The 19216-nt window shown below is 44.1% G+C and overlaps 1 protein-coding gene across 1 annotated transcript in view; it reads left to right on the top strand.

The window, feature by feature from the left end:
- LGR5 (leucine rich repeat containing G protein-coupled receptor 5) overlaps positions 1–19216 on the top strand; it is an 83105-nt gene that overhangs the window by 22304 nt on the left and 41585 nt on the right. The window contains exons 2-4 of the mRNA XM_066634508.1: positions 7831–7902; positions 15881–15952; positions 16740–16811. Coding sequence (XP_066490605.1) covers positions 7831–7902; positions 15881–15952; positions 16740–16811 — 216 coding nt within the window. The remainder of the gene's footprint in view (positions 1–7830; positions 7903–15880; positions 15953–16739; positions 16812–19216) is intronic.

Below are 19216 nucleotides of genomic sequence, written 5' to 3'. Positions count from 1 at the left end.
TTGGCATGAAAATTTGCTGGTGATTTTATGGCAATATGCCAAAATACATCTCGGTACAGGGGAAATCAAAGTTCTAGAATCTTAGCACTGAAAATGTTAGCTTCTTGCCTGATTAATTCAGCATTGTGCATTTAATTTGAGCCATCAGCTTTGCTTTTCTTCTTCAGACCTCTAATTGTTTGCTTTTTCCTTCTCCCTTTACTAGAATCTTAACTAAGCTGCAGGGCAGAATTATTTTCCAATGAGATTAATCTTTCATGTCAGACATACTGTATCGGAACGAATGTTCCTTTAATATATATTTATGTAAATAAAATACCTGCATTATTTAATTCAACAGGTTTGTTGGTACATTGGGTAAGAGTGTGTTTCCCTGATCTAGGAAATCTCTGGGTTTAGCTCTTATTTCAGATTTGAACTGACTGGGCCACAAGTTAGTTTAGGGGAATCTAATATTGCCCTACTTTACAGAGCTGTAGTATTAGTAATAAGTGTCTAATTCCCTCCTCCCTCACCTTTTTATTACTAACCATGGTTTCAAATTTCATATGCATTGGTGGCAACTATGGTTAGTAAACCAGATTGAAATCTCGGTGTAAAATTTGATAAAAGCTAATGCTGGCTAAATAATTCATATCAGTGCATATCAGTGTTGTCTTATAGCAGGAGAAGCATATCAACAGAGGTGTGTTTGGAAATCACTAAGGGCCAAATCCTGTGTACCGTCTGCCCCACCACAACTGGCGTTCCAGCAGCAAAGCATGTTTTACAGCTGTCACAAAAGGCAACGCACCATTCTGCACAGCTACATACCATTCTGCACAGCTAGGCTGCCACCACAAGTGGCCATGTGGCAGCAGCCCACAAAGGAGTAAGTCAGGGTAGAAGATAGGTGGAATGGGGTGGGAAAGGGGAGGAATTAGGTGGAAACTGGGGCAGGGAGGAGTGTGTGTCAAAGCTGGAATGAAGGTGGCATTGGAACAGCAGTGCCACCAATATCCTTTGGCAGCCTTGATCTAGCTTCCCTGGTCCACTCAGACTTGTGCCAGCAAAATCACTGGTGCAGGTCTGAATAGACATAGCAAGGCGGCAAGCGCTTGTGTCACATTAAAAACTTAGGCTTATCAATTTGCAAAGCAACTGCTCAAGCTGCACAGCAAGATCCAGAAAGCTCCAATAGTCCTCTCTAATGTATTAAAATCTTAAAGTAGCAGAATTCTCAGCAAGCATTCTCTGTGGTGGCATCACAACTGTGGAAATCTGTTCTGGGGGAATTAAGAACCACCCCCTCCCTCATAGATTTTCAGGGAGGACTCAAAACATGACAATTTCATCTGGTGCTTGGTTGATGGGTTTATGTTGGCCCTTGGTGTCTCTGCAATAGTTCTGTGGCATGGCTGCCTCTTTCTGGACCAAATAGTTCCATTCCCCCTGTGGTTTCTGTTCTTTCTGTCCCTCTCTCCTCTCCCTCCCCCCCCTCTCTCCCTCTCCCCCTCTCTCTCCCTCTCTCTCTCCTTCTCTCCCTCTCTCCCTCTCCCCCCTCTCTCCCTCCTCCCTGTCCCTTCCCTCTCTCCTCCCTCTGCCTCTCCCCCTCTCCCTCTCTCTCTCCCTCTCTCACTCTTTCTCCTTCCCTCCCTCCATCTCTCTCCCCCTCTCTCTCCCCACCCTCTCCCTCTCTCCTTCTCTCCCTCTCCCCCTCCCTCTCCCCCTCTCTCCTTCTCCCCCCCTCTCCCTCTCTCTCCCTCTCTCACTCTCTCTTTCTCTCCCTCCATCTCCCCCTCTCCCTCCCTCTCTCCTCCCTCTGCCTCTCCCTCTCTCTCACTCTCTCTCCTTCCCTCCCTCCATCTCTCTCCCCCTCTCTCACTGCTCCCTCTCTCCCTCTCCCTCCCTCCCTCCCTCCCTGGGGTCATCGTTTTTCTGGCCTGAACCCCATTTTTCCAGGATCGCCCTCATTCTCTCCCAATCCACTCTGTAGATGCTAACACTGACCCTCGCCTTGACCCTCACCCTCACCTTGACCCTCACCTCCTCCCTCCCTCCTCCCACCTCTATCTCCATCCTCTCTCCTTCCTCCCTCCTCACACCTCCCTCCACCTTCCTCCCTCTCCTCCCTCCCTCCTCCCTCATCTCCCTCCTCCATCCCATCCTCCCTCCCTCCTCCCTCCCTCCTCCCATTCTCCTCTCCCTCCTTCCTCCCCTACCCCTCCCTCCTCTCCCCTCCTCTCCCTCCCACTTCCCTCACTCCTCCATCCCTACCCACCTCCCTGCTCCCTCCTCTCCCTGCTCCCTCCTCCCTTCCTCCTCTCCCTCCTTCCTCCCCTCCTTTCCTACCTCCTCCCTCCCTCGCTCCTCCCTTCTCCCTCCACTCACCCTCTGCCCCTACCCCTCCCTCTACCCCCTCTCCCTCCTTCTCTCCCCCTCCCCTCTCCCCCTCCCCCTCCCTCCCTGTCGCCCTCTCACCCCTCTCCCCCTCCCTCTCCCCTCCCCCTCCCTCCCCCTCTCTCTCCTTCTCTCCCTCTCCCCCTCTCTCCCCATCTCCCCCCTCTCTCCTTCTCTCTCTTCCTCCCTCCCCCTCTTTTCCCCTCCCCCCTCTCTCACTCTGTCTCCTTCTCCCCCCTCTCTCTCTCACTCTCCCTCCCTCTCCCCTCCCTCTCCCCCTCCCCCTCTCTCCCCCTCCCCCTCTCTCCCTCTCTCCCCCTCCCCCTCCCTATCCCCCCTCTACCCCTCCCTCTCCCTTTTAATGTGAACCACACCTTCCTCTTCTTTTTGACATATGTCAGTGAATACTAAGTTCTTGAATGCTGAATTCTGCTAGTATGTACAAACCATTGCATTTATAGAACATTGATGGCTAGGTTTGGCACATAAATTCTGCAAGGAAAAATATCTGAGAATTGTCTAGGGAAGCTAAGTTTCCTAAAGACAAACAATGTCTTAGACAGCATCCAAGAGGATGCTTCCATGTTCTAGATCAGGTGTGCCCAAACCCTGGGGCCACTTGCAACCCTCAAGGCCTCTCAATGTGGCCCTCGGGGAGCCCCCAGTCTCCAATGAGCCTCTGGCCCTCCAGAGATTTGTTGGAGCCCACACTGGCCCAACGCAACTGCTCTCAGCGTGAGGGCAACTGTTTGACCTCTCGCATGAGCTGTGGGACGAGGGCTCCCTCCACTGCTTGCTGTTTCACATCTGTGATGCAGCAGCGGCAGCAAAGGAAAGGCTGACCTTGCTTTGTGCAAGGCCTTTTATAGGCCTTGAACTATTGCAAGACCTTCATTCATTCATATAAGTTCATCTCTAATATATTCATGTAGGTAAATTTATGTAAACGTATCCAAATTTTAATTGTAAATTAATTCTTTTTTCCCCTGTCCCTCTGACACATTGTCAGAGAGATGATGTGGCCCTCCTGCCAAAAACTTTGGACACCCCTGTTCTAGATCAAAGCCTACAGAGAATCACTGTCCAGTGGCAGGGAAAAAGCTGAAGAGAGAATCCAGTCCCAGCAAAAAAAATTGGTTCCATGATAGGCTAGGTGGAGGTAGCTAGGATGGCAAACACAGCATCAGGACCTTGGACAGAACACTGCAGGAGCTGTAGATAGGGCTATAGCTAGCAAGCAAATCTTGGAGGATCAGGAGAGGATGAAGGATTTGGGGTTCTTCAAACTTTAGAATGAGCAAAGAAATAATGCAAGCTTCTTTCTGAGTTTTTTTTTTCTTTCTTTCAAAAAATGAGACATTCCAGACTGTTACAGGAGCTACTCAATCATCACAATTTTCTACCAGTCTCACGTCCTTGGCATCTCAAGACTCATCTTCAGGGATCATGTCCTATACTCCATCTCCCATATAAACCAAAAGGAGGAGTTTTTTCATTGTACTTATTTAAAATATTTTCTATTCCATCTTTCAAGAAAGAGTGCCCAGAGAGGCTAGCAAAAAATTTAAAACGCAACAACTAACATCAAGACACGAAATATCCATAAGACAGAAACAGCAGTAAGCACCACAAATAAAAGCAGTAGCAAAACAAAGAGACTGAGGGCCTGAGCCCATGCCTTCCCAGCACTGGCACTGAGTGCCATAAACATGCAGTAAAGCATGTTTAAGGCACCGGGAGAGCAGGGAGCACCAGTGCTGGGCCCGCACCTGTGGGCCCAGTTCTGGGAGGATGACACCAGAGGAGTGCCCGTGGTGAGATGCATCGCCGGGCAGTGATGTGCAGTTTCTGGGTGGGGGGGGAGGCATTCTAGGGTGGGAGGAGGGTGGGGCAGGGGGAGGAACCAGTCTGGGAGGGGGTGGGACTGGCAGACCTTGCTCCTCTGGATCTTCTGTTCCATGTCAGGCTGAAAAGCCCAAATGGAGCTCCTCCAGTCTGCATCAGTAAAATAACCGGCACAGACTGGAGAAGACCAATTGCAGTCCCTGAACCCTTATTTGGGAGAAGGGGACAAAAGTCCGTCGTCGTCCCCCAAGGAAACCTCAGTCAGTGCCACTGGAGAAAGGGTAGCCGCTTTGGTGCTGGCTTCAGGACTGGGCTGTGATAAAGTTATCAGTCTGAAAACTAATTTAGGAGGAGAGCACAATTTGAGACTATTTCAATCTTGGCCAGAAAAGATTTTTAAACTTGGTTGATTGTGTTTGTATTGGACTGGTTGATTATTCCTGAAATAAGTCCTATTCAGACCATGTCCTTTGAGTTACAAAGTATTTATTAAAACCCAGTATTGGCATATGTAGAAAATACATCATTGCCCACAAGGCTTTATCTTATTGTCCATTAATATATAATTCATTTGACTGATGGGATTTCATTTGCTGTATTTTTGTTCCTTTGCCAAAAAGAATCTTTTGTTCTTTTGCCAAAATAAAAGGGTAGTAGCCAAGAGGAGGAAGTATGGCATGATTAAACATTACAGCAAAAGAGGGAATTAACTACACTGGTTTTGTTTAATAAATTACCTTCAAATGATTGCTTAAAAAAACACATTTCTTGTAGAAAAATGGATAATTGTTAAGAAGTATTCATAAATCTGTCACTTATTTCCTACTATAGCCTATATAATTGTATGTCATCCAGGAAACAGGCGTAAACTTGTAAAGAGATATTTGTATTTGTGTGTTAAAAATAATGACTGAAAGCTTCTGACATGAATAACTAGCGTGATTAATAAGAATTTAAAATGTACCAGTAATAAAATCCAGATCACACTTACTTATTACACACTCACACTTACTCACACTTACTTACAACACTTCCCACTACATGAACCACATTCTACACCTCAGTATCATTGAATGCTTGATCTGAAGCCTCAGTTACAGCTGAAGCAGAATATTTTTAAAATTGGCTTTAAGCAGACAGAAGCTGGACAAAACTGAACTTAAATGATTGTGAAAGGGTGTAAATGTTCTAAATCAACCAAGGGGGAGAAAGGGTGCAATGTGGAAAGGATACAGTAGAACAGGGTTGCTGGTCAAAGAAAGTAAAAGGCCAAAGGGATAAAGCCATACACCAATAATATCTTGGAGAGGACCTGGTGTGTATAGGTTTTATATGCAAATATCAGAAGTCTCCAAGCCAGGGTGGGGGAGCTAGAGTGCTCCGTTGTTACAAAGGAGGACATAGATGTAGTGGGCAAAACAGAAATATGGTGAAACAAAGAGAATCAACAGGATACAGTTATTCCAGGAAACGAAATAATAATACAGGTATTTATATACTGCCTTTCTTGGTCTTTATTCAAGAGTAAGAAGAGGGAAGGTTGTATTGGGGGGGGGGTGTAGCTCTGTATGTCAAAAAGGGTATAGAATCCAGCAAACTAGAAAACTTAGGAAGGTCAGACTTATCCACAAAGTCAATGTGGGTGAATGTACGCACAACAAAAATTTAATACTAGGAACTTGCTGTTGCCCTCCTGATCAAAATGCCGAGGGTGATCTTGATTTGGAGAATGGGGGCATCCAAAGAGGAAAGTGTTGTGACTTCAGAGACCCAGATACTCATGTAGTGGTGCCCTGTTGGGGGCAAGAGCATGGTGGGTTGGGGCATTTCCTTTAATGGGGGGCTGCCAGTGGAACTCTGGGGGTGAATCACTGTTCAGCCCGCTGTGACGAAAGTGCAGTCCTGAAAAATAAAAGGGATCCTGGTGAGTGCTTCGCTCGCAGTAGCAATGGTAGAAACCCCTGGCCATCACCAAGAGGGAGCAGACAGTCCCTGGTCTTAGTTGTTGCAATAGGAAAGTATGATTAGGCAATACAGTTGATATCAAAGACATATGTGATCATCCTGAGGGATCAGTAGGTGATGGGGGAGACATGAGAGGGAGCTGCAGCAGCATCACATCATGGGACGGGGTCAAAGAAGGTATAAAAGCCAAGGAATCTCCCTTCAGAAAATGGAAAAACACAAACTTTGGTGAAGCTGACATTAAGGGATATGAAAGAAGAATATGAGACGTGCATGGCTATGAAAATCAAGGCGGCCAATGGCAGCCTGCTGGTTATAGTGGCAGATCATGAGATCTGCCATCATGCTTACTGTATTTGTGTAGATTGTATTGGTGCTTATACTGTTTTCAGAATCCTAACCAACTTTCCAGCACTGACATAGCTGTGTCAATGTGGCTTGCACTGCAAGGCAGCCTCCTCAAGGTAAGCGCATGTTTGTTTCCTTACCTTGCGGCTGCATTGTGGCTAGGCCAGTACTGGAAAGTTAGTTAGGATTGCACCCTTAGTTGCACAAGGCTCATGTGCATTTATATAGTGCTTCATTCTGCATCCCAATAATTGCTTGTGCCCGCACAGACAAAATTCACGTGAAATGTTTTACAGCACTAAACTAGTTAAAACAGATGGTGCCTCTTGCAAGCTAACACAGCTCCCATTTATACGTGTATGTGCAGGTGAGCTTCCTAGTGGGTCGTGCTCACAGCAATTATGCTGTCTTACCATGGGGAAACACTGGATTTTTTCAAAATAGCAATTTCAATAGAATGTAGCATAAAACTATGGTTGATTTGAGCTGTGACCAAGGCATAGATTCCTGGTGGTTTCCTGTGCCAGGAACTACTGTACCGTAGAACCCCACCAGCAAGTGCGCTACAGAGCCGGATCACATTGCACCCTTGTCTTATGGTTCATTTCACTTATTTAATGCAACTTGAGAACCTGCAAAGAGAGTTTGTTAATAAAAGAAGAATTCTGGGGATGACTTCTGTGGATCAAAATATTTGTTTTTATATAATTGGAACAATCATGTAGACCAAAATCTCTAGAGCAGTATCTCATAATTTGCAGCTTAGAGAAACAGAGAGAGTGTATGTCATATTTTTCAAGGGTATGTATGTATTGTTATATGCATTGTTTTAACTGTTTGCACTGTGTCACTACCATAATACACTTTTTAAGAACGTGAAGGAAAATCTTTTGTCTATACCGTTCTAATGCAGTAGTGTGTCGAAGTAATGTAGACAAAAAATATGTATTTTCTTAGCAGTAAGAAAAGGTAGCAAAGTAATAATATTTAGCAGTTGCTAAGAAAGGGGCATTCTGTTGCATGTTTTATTTTTAAAAATTATTTAAATAAAATGTAAAACGCCATCTTCTGAAACCACTTACTTTGAAGTAATCCCATTGAAATCCATGGGATCTTCTTGATTAAATGATTGGAGAACCTCAGATTAATTCATCAGCCCTTGCAGAGGAACTTGCTGCTGTTGTTAATGTGCTAACAACATAGTGTATAACCAGTGTATATTACAGTGTATAGAACGAACAGCTGGATATCTCAGTTATATATATAGTGTTAACTCTCTGTCTTCTTCTGCAGTGATCTCAGTATGAACAACATCTCTAAGCTGCCCTCGAACTCTCTACACAATCTCCGCTTCCTAGAAGAGCTGTATGTATCATTCTATTCTTGACTGTCATAGCTAAGAGCTGGGCACATGCCTCAGTTTGTCTTTCCTCCTTACTCTGGGAACCAGTTAACACGGCACAGGAAAACTGTGAGCTTTTTGGCACATGCGGAAACACTTAGTTGGAAAAAAAACAATGCTTGTGATTCTGGAAATGAACTTGTTAAAAAAAAAAAAAGGCTACAACTTTTCTAAGCAGAGACAGAGCCAAACAAATTAATTTTTTTTAAAAGAAAAGGTTGTTTAAAAGAGTTGGATTGCTATTTGGAAATAGTTAAGCAGCAGGATATTAAAAGTTTGAATACTGGCTCATGTTTATTAAAATAGCAAATAAAGTTATAATCAAAACCAAAACCTGCTGCCTGGTTCTGCTTGTGTCAAGGACACTTGCATTCACATTTCATAGCACCAAGCCTTTTTGCTGTAATCACTTTTAATTACTGTTTCCTTACTCTTTAGCTTTTAGCATCCCTCAAGGCTAACTATGAAATGTAGAACCTTGTATAGCTTAGTTTGCTCTATTTGGTGCTTTCTGTTATAAAAAAAAAAGTATGCTGTAAAAACTAGCTAATCAAACACAGAATCACAAGAGGAATGTTGATTAGAAGTGATGATGCCCTGACAGAAATGTAAAACACTCTATGCACAAAAGACTTGGGTATAAAAAAGTGACCATAATAAAAATGAAGAACTGGAAAATGCTTTCGAATTCGTACTCTTTAACAGTTGTAATTTAAGATACGAGACACCACAGATATTCTGAGAAGGTTTACTGGGTAAACTTGTTGAGCATCAGTTTCTTCCTTTGCAAGACCACACAGCTTGTGATTTTTAAGTACTAGCAAACCACAAAACCCTCATATATCATGGAATGTTGCAATAGTTTGTGCACTATGTTTTGGTATCATCTTTACACCCAGACTCCAAACAAATTAAAGTTTCCTTACTTAGGGACATCATGCATTAGGAATCGCTTCCTATAGTGATGAGCCAAGAGGGATTATATTACCATATTTCTCTCTCTCTCTCTCTCTCTCTCTCTCTCTCTCTTCCTCTCTCTCTCTCTCTCTCTCTCTCTCTCTCTCTCTCTCTCTCTGAGGAGAGGGAACCCAGCCATAATTATCCATGCTCTGGTAACATCCCATTTGGATTACTGCAATACATCATATGAGGGGAGCTGCCTTCTGGACTACTAGAAACTTGATTCAAAATACAGCAGTTAGATTGCTGTCTGGAACCAGGAGAACAGAACATTTCTTGCCAGTCTTGAAATAACAGTGCTGATTCTGATTACTGGTCTGTTTCAGGTACCATTCAAAGTGCTGGTGAAAACCCTAAATCAGTGGTTCTCACACATTTAGCACCGGACTCACTTTTTAGAATGAGAATCTGTCAGGACCCACCGGAAGTGATGTCATAACCAGAAGTGATGTCATCAAGCAGGAAAATTTTTAACTATCCTAGGCTGCAATCCTACCCACACTTACCCAGGAATAAGTCCCATTTACTAGCATTGTTAAAAAAAATATAGTAGCCTGTTAAAAATATAGGTCTGTAACATTTCCTCAAATGCACTCACATACAAGGGTAGCATCAAGTTTAGTATATTAAAAATAAAATGTTGAAATGAATGGGGACCCACCTGAAATTGGCTTGCTACCCACCTAGTGGGTCCTGACCCACAGTTTGAGAAACACTACCCTAAATTGTTTGGAACCTTGCCATCTCAAAGATGCCCCACATGAATCTAACAGGTGGGTCACGTTGGGCAGGTGATGGCCGGAAATATGGCCACTTCAGGCCTTGTGCCCCAACTATGGCACATTCTACTCAAACAGATTCATCTGTTACAGGATCCTGCTACTGACTGGGATCCATTTTTTGTGAGGTTCAGATGTCTTTATTTTTCTAAACTATTTTCAGCAGTCTGGTCTTTCAACCAAGTGGCACTGATATTTTCTGTTCATTTTTTATTGTGCCAATTTTATTACTTTTACATCTTCACTGGCTGCTCTAAGAGCTAATGAAGTGGGTAAGAGATGTCCCAAGTATATTCAATTCAAACTTGAAGAACTTTAGGTAAAAGATTTTATTTGGTCCCGTCCCCCCCCCCCCAATCTCACATATTTTGTTTCCAAAAAAGGGCCCAAACCCTTGCTGCTTTATTCCGGAGTGTGATAATAATGTCCAATTACATGAGGTCATTCTCATGAGAATTCTGAATATTGACTGCAATCTCTGCTCAGAACGTATTGTACTACATGTCACAGTCTCAGCAGCCAGACTCCTACAGCTGCCTATAATGGAGTATGAACTGTAGAACCTGTAGCCTTGTGATTACTTCTACAGCTCTGATGTTGTTGGAGCCACTTACAGTGTTGTTGAATAAGACATACGCTATAGGGTTTCCTTTCTTAGATTGAAAATTTTCTCTTTTCAAATAAAAGCAGAATAGGCAAAGCTTCAAGCAATTTTCAGTACATTGCCAGTACATTGTTATCCAACAACTTTGTAACAGGTGCCTTTATAAGACTAAGGCTGCAATCCTAACCATGCTTTCCTGAGAGTAAGCCCCATTGAACAAAATAGAACTTAAAAAGAACATAAGAACAGCCCCACTGGATCAGGCCATAGGCCCATCTAGTCCAGCTTCCTGTATCTCACAGCGGCCCACCAAATGCCCCAGGGAGCTCACCAGATAACAAGAGACCTCATCCTGGTGCCCTCCCTTGCATCTGGCATTCTGACATAACCCATTTCTAAAATCAGGAGGTTGTACATACACATCATGGCTTGTACCCCGTAATGGATTTTTCCTCCAGAAACTTGTCCAATCCCCTTTTAAAGGCGTCCACTCATGGCCTTAGAGGATGCATGCATGAGTAGCTGTGTGCTGGATTGTAGTCTATGTCCCCAATCCAGGGAAGTATAAACTCAACAGAAACCTGTATGCTCACTTTTCCACCCAGGTTTCAGATAGAGGGGAAGGGCCATAACAACGAGGGAAGGGGCCATAGGTCAGTGGCACAACATGTGCTTTGCCTTCAGAAGGTCCCAGGTTCACTCTCTGGCTTCATCAGAGTGGGCAGAGAAAAACCTAGAAAGACACTTCTAGTCAGAGTCAACAACACTGACTTGATGGACCGACAGGTTGCTTCCAAATAAAGCTTCAGTCCTAAACACACTTATGTGGGAGTAAGTTCTGCTGAACTCAGTAGAACTTCCTCCTAACTAGACACAATACTAGACACACATGAGTAGGCAGGTCCCCTATTAGGTTTGAGTTTTTCGGGACTCCCAACACTTGACAACTTGAAAGCCATAACAGCATATCTCAAATAGGGAAGAGTAAACAAGCCAGCCCTTCTAAGAGGGCTTGGTAGATTGCCCTAAAAAGGATGTGGTGTATTTCTCTCTTAGAGAGAGCCTTGGCTTCCAAGGCTTTGATCCATAAAAGAATATGAAGATCTAACCAGATTTATCTGATCAGACTGCATAAATGTTTTGTGGAAACAAATAAGCTCATGATGCCCTATTTGCATAACTATCATAAATACTTTCTCAAAAGCTCCTCTATTTCAAGACACCCAGCAGGGCATCAACAGTACCAATCATAGCCCATCAAACTAAGAATCAGTAATTTGAGGTCCCTGGGCCAAGTCTAGGAGGTTGCTAGGAGGTTACCTGCCTTTCATTTGCAAATTCATTTTCATTTGCCTTTCATTTGCAAAGAGACAGAGGTATATAGTCAGAAGCATCCTTGCCAGTAAGTCCTGTCAGACACTTTGGGAAGAGAGGGTGGGGACCTACCCCCATTCTCAAACTGACCTTCAAGCAGAACTAGGTCAGCTTACCTGGACTTGAGGCCTGTGCCAGCCCAGCACTGGTGCACAATGTTTCAAACTTGCCTTAAGGCACACCTGCAACTCTTACTGCTGAGCCAGCACCAGATGGAGACTGAACGAATGCCGCCCAGAGATCCAGAGGAGTGCCAGGTGGCGGTCAGTCAGGATGTGGGTGGAGGTGTTCTGAGACAGGGGAGGGGAGGGGGAAGGCTGGGAGGGATTAGAGGTAGCAGCAGGTCCTGCTGCCATATTGTAAACCCTCCTCCCAGCCCAGGAAACCTGACATGGGTCTCCTCAAATCAATGCCCGCTCAGTAGTGGGCACAGATTCAAGGAGACCAATTGAAGCCACCTGGGAATTACATGGGGTAAGAGAGCATAAACTCTCTTACTCCAAGTAGACCTGGTGCTGCTTCCCAGCCCCATGGGATGCAGTGGTCGCCATTTCTGCGCCATTGCAGCCTTAGGTCCTGGGAAGCACAGGGTAGAGCTGCCCAAGGGGTGTGTGCATTTGATTTTCCTACTATATATCATCTGTCTGGTTTTCTAGAGCTGCTGCCGTAGACTACTTGTATGGAAGTAAATCCCAGTGATCTCAGAACTTCTGTCTGAGTAAGCATACTTAAGACCAGGCTATAAAACTTGAGAAACATGGGCTTTGCTGTCATTGTGATATAAAATAGTTTTGTATCATTATTTAGGAAAATATTACACAGCAGTTCACAATGCTTAAAACAAAACCAACACTATAACTAAGAAATTGAAAGCATATTGATAACAAAAACAAAGCCAGTGTCAGCAACATAAGCCAGAAGGACCAATAACTTGAATCTAAACAACATTGACCGGAAGGAAAAGATGACCTGTGCATACTTTCCTAGGAGTAAGCTCCACTGAATACAGTGGGACTTCCTTCTGAGTAAACATGCATAGGCTTGCACTGTTAGTGCTGTTCCATAAACACTTATGCAAATTCTAGTGGGGGGTTTTCTTTTTACACAGAGCCACAACATGGTGAAAGTGGTGTAGCAGCCTGGGAACATGATGAATAAGGGAGGTTCAGGCTATAGCATATAAACTGAAAAGGGTCATTAAGACATTGAAAAGACGTTCAAAGTCTTATGCAAGAGCTTGCGCAAACAGGGAGTCCTCTGCGTTTGGGGTCACTCTGCTCCCATAACACTCTTCCAGTAAATTGGAAACAGGCTTTCTGTTTCCTCCAAGAAGAGGCTTTTGGCCAGTGGAAGGTCATCTTTGAAACCAGCCCAATATCAGGGCATAAAAGCAGTCATGAAAACCTCAAAATGTAGAATGCTGTCCAGTGAGTCCCCTTTAACATGCATCCCATCTACCTATTCTGTATATCTTATTCTCCAGCCTTTCACAAGCTACAATAAATCCTCCTATCGTGGGCTAAATTAGATGTGATTTGGGAAATCCTCACTGTTGGATCTTCTCATGACTTTTCCTTTGTTTACAAGTAGCCACTGGTGGGGCAATTCTGACTGAAATGCCAAGTGGAGCTAACTTTCATTCAAAACTCTAAGAACTTTTAAAAATACCTGGCACGGAACAAAAGATTTTGAATCATGTGAAATCCTCTAAGTGAGCACCAAAAGGGACAAGATAGACTTTCATTATATAGAAGGTCCTGCAAGGTCCACAGTACTGTGGAAGGTGGAGTAACTGTTCCCCTCTGCGATTTTCGTAAGTTAATTAACTTGTATTTCCCCAAATTGTTCTGCACCTCTCCCCTCCCCCGTGGATAATAAGGATGCATCTCTTCTGTCTCCACCACCCTTTATATCTAATAACATTTGGGGGGGGTGGTTTAGGATGGGGAATGTACGCAATCCTCTAGTTCAGCCCTGTGTTCTGCACAGCCATGGGTTGCTCAGTACAAAGTTATAGTGCTATAACTGTATATTGCTATAAGAAGGGACAGATTCAAGGGGGGCCCACGGGTGTGTGGTCCCCCCAAACTTTTATGCCAGCAGGGAAGGGCACCTGCTGGGGTGGGAGGCAGCCCAAGCTCAGGTCCACCAACCTAGCAAACCTTGGCCACAGAGGCCAAAGTTCACCTGGGAGCCCAGGTCTGTTTACATGGAAGAGGCAGGTCCAGAGCAGTTGGAATGGGAGCCCAAATCTATCCAGCTGCTAGATCTGGTCTTCAAGTCCAGGCAGGAGCCCAGGTCTACCTGCCCAGCAAACTTCAGCCATAGAGGCCAAAGTTCAACTGGGAGCCCAGGTCTACCATCCTGGTTGACCGGGACCCTGGAAAGGTAGAGTTCATTCCCTGCCACAACACAAACACTGGATCCACCCTTGGGTGTAACACACCCTTCCTTTGCCAACCCAGCATTCTTCAACAGTTTGGAATAAAGTTATGATTTGACCAAGATTTCTCATGCAGCCTCTTTTCTGCACCTCTCTTGTTTTCCTCCTCCTTCTTTCCACAGTGTGCAGATTTGAAATCAGGGGCTCTAGAAACAAGGCAGAAGGCTTAACGTGTGTTGTGATGTATGTTATGCACTGATCTCTGAAAATAACATGCCACACCAGTAAAAACAGGCTTATTGTCATCAGTCTTTGTGTTGACATTATGCTGAAATGTGGTATAGCATATTTTCCATCTTCCAGCAGCAAACGGTTTTTAAAACATACACCCACAACATGATGGAATGGAATCCTGGCCTCTGCTCATCTTCCTATGTGAATTTATATGAACACAGGCAAATTAAACATTGACAGTAAATTATAACTGATTTGTAGGATGGCTAAGCAGGCTTTAAAACCCTAGTATCGTGTCTGGCTTGTCATGCAAAAAACCACAGGTTCAACTTCTTGCATGTCCACCTAACCGTGGAAAGCCTTTGCCAATCAGCAAAGTCAGTGCTAAGCTAGATGGACCAATGGTCTGACTTGGTATAAGGTAGCTTCATGTCTTCATTCTAAGGCAGAAAATACACACTAATATACAATTGTAAGGTCTATTGCAGTAGTTCTCAAAGTGAGTTGGGACCCACTGGTGAGCCATGACCTGATTTTTGGTGGGTCTCCAGAGGGTGATGGGAAGATCAGATAACTTTGCCTCAAGTCATTCAAAAATCAGATACGGGCAGCCCAATCCTGAGCTGCCTGGAGCTGTGGGACCCGGCGGCTCCACAGAGGGCTCCCACTGGATCCAGCACCTCCCGCGCTACCATGGGAGGCTCCTCGGGATCGTCCCCTTCCCCCAAGTAAGGGAAGCAGCCCCCAAGGGGGCCACTCACTTTAGCGGCGACTGTTTGGTCGCCCGGAACGCCTTCCCCACGCCCCCATTTCCCGGTCACAGAGACCACTGAGCCGTGGAACTCAGGCACCCGCCACACACTGGCTCAGTGCTGGCCGGAGCTGAATCAGCTCTGGCGGTAAGCCCCACTAACGTGCCTTATGGCATGTTTGTGACTGCGGTCTGCGCCACGGAAGCGCAGCGCGGTCCACAGGATCGGGCTCTGTAGCTGCTAATTACCCTGCAAAGTGCTCAGCTCTTGCATTTTACAAGCATGTGTAAATACAGGGAAATAAATGTTTGAAGGTCTTTTTTCAGGTTCTTATTACTTATAAATAAATAAATAAAATATTATTTATTTCTCAATCTCCTTTGTTTAAGCCTGGTAAACCTAGGTTGGTCCCAATAGAATGTAGCTTAAAAAGCTGGTCCCAGTGCTAAAAAGCTTGGGAACCACTGAAGTTTGGCTATTTATGTGTGTAATTCCTGGGATTGTATTCACATTAGTTGGAATAATACAAAATTATACAGATTTTGTATAACTAATAGCTCATTTATATGGTAGTATTTTGCATTCTTGGCCACTGTAAAAGCACGGGTTGAACAATTAGACGTGTGCCATAAACTGTATATACTGAAGCAAATGCATTTGCCCAGCTGCCAGTAAATGGACTGTAGAGTTCTAGAATGTTTTGAACGTAACATTAATGATGTCTAAACAAGGCTCTCAGACAAGTGCTTTTGGCATTAGTGCTCCCAATGTTGCTGCCTTGTGCATTTTAACATTCAAATTAACTCCACATGACAAGAAATCTATCTTTTTTTCCTTTTTTTTAAAACCCTGTAGACGTCTAGCAGGAAACGGCTTGACACACATCCCCAAAGGAGCATTTGCTGGACTTTTCAGGCTAAAAGTGCTGTAAGTAAACTGGGTGTTGTAGTGTTTATGATATTCTTTGAGACCCTCCTGGGATCAAATCTGAATGTAACATATTATTTAAGTGAATTGAATATATGCTAAAGAAAGGAAGATCTGCATGTTAAAAGAGGAAGGCATTCACTTCCATTATACTAAAGAACCTCGAAGTGATGTTCCAAGAACAGTTTATTCATCAAGGTAAATGTCACTGTACAATATCAAAGCCAAATGTAATTTCTCTTAATTGTTTCTTTAACTGGCCACAAAAGGGCAGATTTAAGTTCTCAAAGTTCAGAGACGTTTCTAATGATGATGAAAAACAGGAGATCATTTTTAGTCCTTCGCATAGGGGGAAGGGCAGAAGAAGAAAATGAAGAGATGAATTACTGTCAACATAGTGGGGTTTTAAGAAACATTCTATTTCCATATCTTAAGTATTGTTTCCTGGAGGATGTAATCAGTTCAGGATGAACGTGGAATTCCTGTTTTAAAAGTCAAAGAGTATTCTATGATGTTGTTCTAGATTAGGTAATTTTGTTTGTTTGTTTTTTTTGTTTTTTTTTACTAAACACACTCTCTTTCTCTCTCTGAAAAGGAGAGTATTGTTTGTAGTCAGATGCCAAAGGAAGTTGCTTGTGCTTAAAAGCCCAGTAACCAATCTTGTGGATTGTCTGCTAGTGGCTTCTTCCAACTTCTGGCACAGAGTGGCTCCCAGTTGTAATATAGCAAGAATTGAATTCTTACATCTGATCTAAAATTATTTCATTTACTCTGTAAATTAATTCAGAATGCTGCAGAACAATCTGCTAAGACAAGTTCCCAGTGAAGCACTCCAGAACCTGCACACTCTTCAGTCTCTGTAAGTTTATGCATCCTTCCTATAATGAGGGCTAATGTTGAAAGATTCTGTTATCCTAACTAAACTTCATTGAAGAATTACAGAAGGCCCCTCGTGATGTGTAATGTTCCAGCACCATTGTAGCAACTGTTATCCTGCACATGCCCGATCTTGTCTGATCTCAGAAGCTAAGCATGGTCAGTACTTGGATGGGAGACCACCTGGGAATTCCGGGTGCTGTAGGCTTATACCATAGTCTTTCGAGACTGAAGGTTGCCAACCATGTTATGTTTCCAAGATCATCAGTTGGTTTAGGGGCTTACAGTTTTTCATTTTTACCCAGGCACCCCCAAGAAGGACAAGAGGCTTGGGATGATTGTAATTTAATGAATTAATAGCAATAACCTGCAGCAGGGAAAAATTAAGCTAGTAAAAACCTCGGAGCATGCTGACCACTAAGAGCCTGGAGGAAAACGGCACTAGCCATTTCCCTCCACCACCCAGACCCCATGGATGTGACATCCTAGATCCAGGTATACCCAGTCAGAGAAAGGGTTAGTTTATTCCAGCCAACCGCAAGGGGTTAAAGCAGCTGGCCAGCACTGACCCACACAGGCTAAGCCATGTGCTGGCTCTTGCGTAACCAGCCAGGGGGACTCACCAGCCAGCCTCACCAACCTGGATAAGTTAGAGTGATCCTGGCTCACTCCCTTGCTTACCTCCACATGCACGCCACCCCCATTCCAGGCTACCCAGCCAGCACGCCATCTACCCCATTTAGGGAAACCTTTAAGTAATCATATCTATAGTCCATACCATACCAGTCCAGGTTAGGTGAAAAAATCAATAATCATGGCCAATTTTTGGCAGCCAAAAATTCCTATCTGGCCCCCACATGGAGTGACCAGCTAGTTTCAGAATGAGCATAGGGCAGGTGGGCAGGGCTTCCTAAAAGGTGTGGGGCTGAAGCAGGGGGAGACCTTGCCTGCCCCAGCACAGCCATGCCATGCCCTCAATTGATTGGGCATCCAGTGGGCTGCATAAGAACATAAGAACAGCCCAACTGGATCAGGCCATAGGCCATCTAGTCCAACTTCCTGTATCTCACAGCGGCCCACCAAATGCCTCAGAGAGCACACCAGATAACTAGAGACCTCATCCTGGTGCCCTCCCTTGCATCTGGCATTCTGACATAACCCATTTCTAAAATCAGGAAGTTGCGCATACACATCATGGCTTGTACCCCATAATGGATTTTTCCTCCAGAAACTTGTCCAATCCCCTTTTGAAGGTATCCAGGCCAGACGCCATCACCACATCCTGTGGCAAGGAGTTCCACAGACCAACCACACGCTGAGTAAAGAAATATTTTCTTTTATCTGTCCTAACTCTCCCAACACTCAATTTTAGCGGATGTCCCCTGGTTCTGGTGTTATGTGAGAGTGTAAAGAGCATCTCGCTATCCACTTGATCCTTCCCATGCATAATTTTGTATGTCTCAATCATGTCCCCCCTCAGGCATCTCTTTTCTAGGCTGAAGAGGTCCAAACGCTGTAGCCTTTCCTCATAAGGAAGGTGCCCCAGCCCAGTAATCATCTTAGTTGCTCTCTTTTGCACCTTTTCCATTTCCACTATATCCTTTTTGAGATGTGGCAACCAGAACTGGATGCAATACTCCAGGTGCAGCCTTACCATAGATTTGTACAACGGCATTATAATATTAGCTGTTTTGTCCTCAATACCTTTTCTAATGATCCCAAGCATAGAATTGGCCTTTTTTACTGCCACCACACATTGGGTCGACATTTTTCATTACATTTTTCGACTTTGGTCCCCGCACCAACTTTTTCTCTGTCTTCCACCTGCAGCCCAAACTATCTCTTCAGGAGCATTCTGACCCACAGAAGTGATAAGCCATAGAAAGAAAGAATTCTTTGTTAAGAGACTTGAAGTTTCAGCAGTATTTTTAAATAAAAATCTTGCTATCTTTCATTCTCTGTTGCAACTGTCTCTCCATAAGGTAGAGAAGAGAAGGCTGAGGAAAGAAAGGAAGAAAACTGAGTTGGGTTGTCTATTCTGCTTAAAGGCCTGGTGTTTGGTGACAGAATTAAAATAAAAAGAGAATGAGAGTGGTCAGTAGGAACTTTAAACAGCTGCATAGCAGACAGCAGATAGACTGATAAGAGCATTTACAGAAAAGCGACTATCAGCTGAAAGAGGATCACTGGCAAATGTAACCTCTTTGTGGAAAAGAAAACTAGGATTCTTTTGTTTCTTCCAAATGAGTTGTGCCAGTCTGATAAAGGTGTGTAGAGATTCAGTTTCTTGTCTCATGCAGCTTAGTAATTTTCTGTCCATAAGGTGATTCTTGTCTTGGTTTGAGATTTACAATGGGGATTACTTTGAAACCATTGAAGAACAAGAGA

This window comes from Tiliqua scincoides, chromosome 7, assembly GCF_035046505.1.
Source record: "Tiliqua scincoides isolate rTilSci1 chromosome 7, rTilSci1.hap2, whole genome shotgun sequence".
Lineage (NCBI taxonomy): Eukaryota > Metazoa > Chordata > Lepidosauria > Squamata > Scincidae > Tiliqua > Tiliqua scincoides.
The sequence above is the reverse complement of the archived record's forward strand: the minus strand, read 5'-3'. Positions and strand labels throughout refer to the sequence as shown.